The 5229-nt window shown below is 43.3% G+C and overlaps 1 gene segment (V, D, J or C); it reads right to left on the bottom strand.

Moving 5' to 3' along the window:
- Positions 1–801: 801 nt before the first annotated feature.
- LOC139015979 (T cell receptor beta variable 5-6-like) lies at positions 802–1308 on the bottom strand. The segment is given in 2 exon segments: positions 802–1118; positions 1230–1308. Coding segments are annotated over 2 exon segments (396 nt in total).
- Positions 1309–5229: the final 3921 nt, after the last annotated feature.

Raw genomic sequence — 5229 nt, 5'->3', positions numbered from 1 at the left:
GAAGGGTGGGGTGATTTAAAGCTTGGGTGGAAGTCAGTATGGCCTATGTCTGTGTCCCAATTCCGATATTTGTTAGCTGCATCTTCTTTACCCAAGTATCCAAACTCTCTAACAATCAGTGTTTTCACTTGCAATGTGGGTGATTTGTGCTACCTCCCAGAAAATGTGCAATAAGTAAGGTGATTGAGTTAAATGCACAAAATATGTAGAACTGAAGTCGTTTTTTCATTCACCAATAAATTTGTACCCCAGTCCGTCAGTGTCTGCACCATTCATCTAATTAATAGCTGTGATGCTCAGCTGTTTTCTGCAGTTCCTGGCCTGGGCAGAAGTGGCGATTTCAGATGTTCTGATGGAAAGTGGGGACCTGAGGGCAAGCTGAGACCCTCCCTCCTCCATACCCTCCAGTGATTTAGAAACACTGATTCCCTGTAGTAACTCCCAGGATCCTGCCTGAAATACCTGGAAGGCTTCTGTTTCCTTGGTGAACCTTCTGCTAGTCTGGAAACCGCCCTAGTCACTTAGCTCTTCTATTAGGGGGACATCACGGCCTCCCTCCATGTGAACTAGGACAGGACAGATCCACGTTCTCTGGCCCCACTTTATCACAGGTGGAGTTCCTGCCATGTGCTAGGAATTGCCAGGTGCTGGCAGAGCTGGGAGGACACTCGGGAAAGCTCTGGCTGAGCTCAGCAGGGCAGGGGGAGTCTTAGAAAAAAACAGAAGCCCTGGAACTCACTAAGGCCCCCACCCTCTCCTGTGACATCCTCAGCTGGGGCAGGGCGGTTTGAGTACAGAAAGTCATTGACCCTGCAGGGCTGTGTCTAAGCTGCTGGCACAGAGATACACGGCTGAGTCTCCCAGCTGCAAGGCGCTCAGGGTCAGCTCAGAGCTGTAGTTACTGAACTGTTTTCCTGAGAACCGATCAGGAATGTTTCCTTTCTCTCTGTCCTCCTTTTCATAAAAACTAATGAGGAACTGGGGGCTGCGTCCCAGAGCCTGCTGGTACCAGTACACAGTATCGTGTCCAGAGATAGGATGGCACTTCAGAACGGCCTTCCCCTCACGACTTTTGATTAGGTGTCTTGGGGACTGAGTGACTCCAGCAGCCACTGAACCTGTGGAGGAAGGAAACAGAAGCTGGAGACCAGCACAGGAAGGAGATGGACACTCGGTAACAGTTAAGAACTTTAGATTCAAGGGATGTCCCACCTGAAGTCAGGACTCACCTGCCCCCAGGAGACAGAGGGCCACACAGCAGAGGAGCCAAGGGCCACTGGAAGAGTCAGAAAGGGCAAGACTGGCCATTCCCAGCTCTGGGCTCTGGTGTTTGGGGTGAGAGAGCAGAGGCTTTTGCACCTCCCTGTGCTCTGTTTGGAGGGCTTGCCTGTGATGTCACTGTTCTGATGTCACTGTCCTTGTAGGCTCCACAGGCAACCTGTACTTCCTGGACAGACTCAGCTGGTGCAGTTATTCCCCCATCTGTCCATCTTCCTCTGAACAGGTGCTGCTGGCTGTGCTGAGCTGGGCCAGATAGGGTTTGTGGCAGGTGACCATCCCCAGAGCTTCTTTGCTTCCTTGGAGCCGGTGCCCTTTGCTCTATACCTGGTTTGAATTATCTAGGCTGCCCACTAAAGGAAGCTCCATCACCCTCTCCACCAAATATAGGCTCCAGGAGAGGCCTTAACTCCACGTAGGACCTGGTTCATGGCTCTCTGATGTGACAAACACACTTGCATAGCAGTAAATGTGAGAAGATATGATCAGCAAACCTCTGATTCATCTGATTCATCAGATAGTCCCCTTGATGTAGGGACCAAGCCAAGACTGTCTCCCACAGGGTGCCATCAGTGGCTCACTCCATGGATCCACAGCGCCCCCAAGCGGCCACTTGTGTAGTAGCAGTGTTGGTACTGCCCAGACTGGCTGGGTTCTGTCTGAATTAGGAGTCAGGACCAGCCAGAACACTGGAAGCTCCTGCTGATGTGATGTTTACTGTTTCAGCTCAGTCTTTGCAGGTGGTAATGAGGGAGGCATGGCACATTTTTCTAAAAAGGAAATAAAAATTATAAATATGATGAATGAGTATGCTGGGAAAGAGGACACCTTGCATTTGCTGCCTTGGGAAGGGTCAGAGGGACCTTGGGTAAAGTGATCTCTTTAACCAAAGATAATTCCTGGGGAGGGCTGACCACGGGGTTCTATCTGCCAAAAAAAAAAAAAAAAGCTAAGTAACTGGAAATCAACCCTCTGTGAAGGGGGAACTGCCTACTTAGAGATCCTGGAGGTTTTTTTGGACTACCCTGTTCAACTCTTTTGTTCTTTTTTAAAATTGAATTACTTACCTTTTGTTTATTGATTTGTAGGAAATATTTATATTTTGGATACATCCCCTTTCTTAATATCTTTCGATGAACAGGAGTTTAAAATTTTGACAAAGAAAAATGTACTTTTTAAAGATTATAATATTTTTTGTCTTCTGTAAGAAATCTTTGCTACTCCAAGGTCAAGAAGAGAATTTGCTCTGGTTTCTTTCAGAAGCTTTATAGATCATTTTGATATTGATCCATCTCATACTCAAGGCAGCAAAAATGATAAAAATTTCCAGTTTTTTTGTCCAGCTGCTCAGCTCTGCCACAGCTGGGCCAAATCATCCACAGACACTGGGGATGGAGGGAGGGAGGCTGTGCTCCAATAAACTTCCTGTATCAAAACCGAAATCTGATTCACCGTCTCTGGGACTTACAGAAGGGGAGTCAAAACTGGGACTGGCTAAGGGTTCAAGTCTGGCCTGTCTTTTAAAAAAAAAACGGTTTTATAGAAGTACAACACACATAGAGAAAAGTGATTTTGTCATCATACGAATTACAAGAATCAACGAATATTAAGGAAATATGCACCCCTATGGGATCAAGTAACCAGAACACAGAAGGCCCAACAGAAGATTCTGAGATCTTAAGAGATGAAAAAGTCACAAGAAAGAAGGTCACTCACCAATTGCCTGCATTCAAACATTTCAGAGCCAGAAACCAACGTACCTTGCTTCCTGCTTCACACCTACACACTGGCTTATTAACTCAATTAATTAAAATTAAGTATGCCCCCCCCCAAAAAAACAACCAAAATTTGAATTTCAAATATTTTTCATATGTCACAAATATTGTTATTTTTCAACCACTTAAAAATCTAAACATCATTGGTTAGCTTCTGGGCCCTCTAATAACAGCCAGAGGCCAGATTTTGCCCACTTCTGGTTTATGAAGTGAGATAAGGTTGAGTTTCATTATTTTCCATATGCATACACTTTTTCCAACACCTTTTTTGAAGTGACTATTTCTCCCCGTTTTGAGCTACTTTTAGTGTTTGGTCTAGGGATTACAATGTGCATCTCTAATTTACCAGAGTCTCCCTGCAAAAAGGTCTATTAACCATAGATTTTTCTTAAGTGCCCTTGATCAGGAGAATGACTTTTTGAATTACTTCTAATTTACTAAGAGTTTTAATTGGGAACAGATGTTGGATTGTATCAAATGTATTTGAGCAGCTATAGAGATGATCCTTTGACCTTTCTTTAGTTTTATTTGAGATGTTAAACTACATTTTGTACTTTTTGAATGTTAAACTGACTGCACATTACTGAGATAAACCTCACTTGGTCACAATGTATTAACTTCTGTAGCTGTTGTTGCATTTGATACTGGGATGAGTAGGGCATTATTCACCATTTTTAAGATTTCCTATTTAGTACTCTTTTAGTGGCATCCTACCAATTTTGATATGCTATATGTTAGGGTTTGGCTGGTGACTTGGATATGAAAGAATTCACAGCTAAGAAAAGAGATACAGTGAGGAAATTTATTTTACTTTCCAAGGGATGAAAGGGCTGGTGTATTGCTAGCCAATGCAGGGCAGGGAAGAAAGAGTGGCTTGCAGTTTTAAAGGGCAAGCAGTTGCTGTTGCTAAGTGACAAGGAAGGGAGCAGGGTTATGTTGAAGTTGACCAGATGCTGGGCATTGTCTTAAAAAGTTACAGTTTATTTGCTTTCCTGGAGACAGTCTGGCAGATCTTCTAAGGAGGTGTCTTATCAGTACTTTTCCCAATTCTGTAAAACAAGCTTAGAACAAAAGTTATAAAGAGTTCAAAATAGGGCTTATCTGAAGGGGAGGAGGGAGATGTAAAGGAGGAATTTTTGCTAACCAGCCTGAAGCTTTTAAACCAACAGGTAGAAGGCCTAGAGATATGAAAACATGCTCAAAACAAAGTCACTAATCATTCAAGAGATGCAAATCAAAACAACAATGAGGTACCATCTCACACCTGTCAGAATGGCTATCATCAACAAATCAACAAATGACAAGTGCTGGCAAGGATGTGGAGAAAAAGGAACCCTCATGCACTGCTGGTGGAAATGCAGACTAGTGTAGCCACTGTGGAAAACAGAATGGGGTTTTCTCAAAAAATTAAAAATGGAACTCCCATTTGACCCAGTAATCCCACTTCTAGGAATATATTTCAAGAAATCAGAAACACCAATTAGAAAGGCTATACGCACCCCTATGTTCACAGAGGCACAATTTACAATAGCTAAGATTCGGAAACAGCCTAAGTGCCCATCAGCAGATGAGTGGTTTAAAAAATGGTAGTACATCTACATAATGGAATTCCATGCTGCTGTTAAAAAGAAGGAACTCTTACCATTTGCAACAGCATGGATGGAACTGGAGAGCATTATGCTAAGCGAAATAAGCCATTCAGAGAAAGATGAATGTTACAGGACCTCACTCACTTGTGGGATATAATGAGCAACATAAACTGATGAACAAAAATAGATCTGAAGATATAGAAGCATCGAACAGACTGTCAAACCTCAGAGGGAAGGCAGGGGAGCGGGGGGTAAGAGATCAACCAAAGGACTTGTATACAGGCATATAATCATAACCAATGGACACAGACAATAGGGAGTTGAGAGGATGGGCTGGGGGGTGGGAGCGGCTGGGGAGAGGTCAATGGGGGGGAAGGAGACATATGTAATATGTTAAACAATAAAGAATTTGAATTAAAAAATAATAAAAAGAGAAGGCTTCAGATGAAGAAATAATAAAAATAAAAAAGCAGGGAGGAGGGGTGGGGAAAGATTATAGCCTTGAGTATAGTCTGATCTGGTCCTGCTGTTTGAATAGAGGAGCTGTTTAAATCATAAGAGCTAACAATCTCAGGGTTTAATTATCA

This window comes from Myotis yumanensis, unplaced genomic scaffold (genome assembly GCF_028538775.1).
Source record: "Myotis yumanensis isolate MYYU_CA2020_CCGP unplaced genomic scaffold, mMyoYum1.0.hap1 SCAF_9, whole genome shotgun sequence".
NCBI lineage: Eukaryota > Metazoa > Chordata > Mammalia > Chiroptera > Vespertilionidae > Myotis > Myotis yumanensis.
Note: the sequence above shows the minus strand (reverse complement) of the source record. Positions and strands in the feature narration are given on the sequence as shown.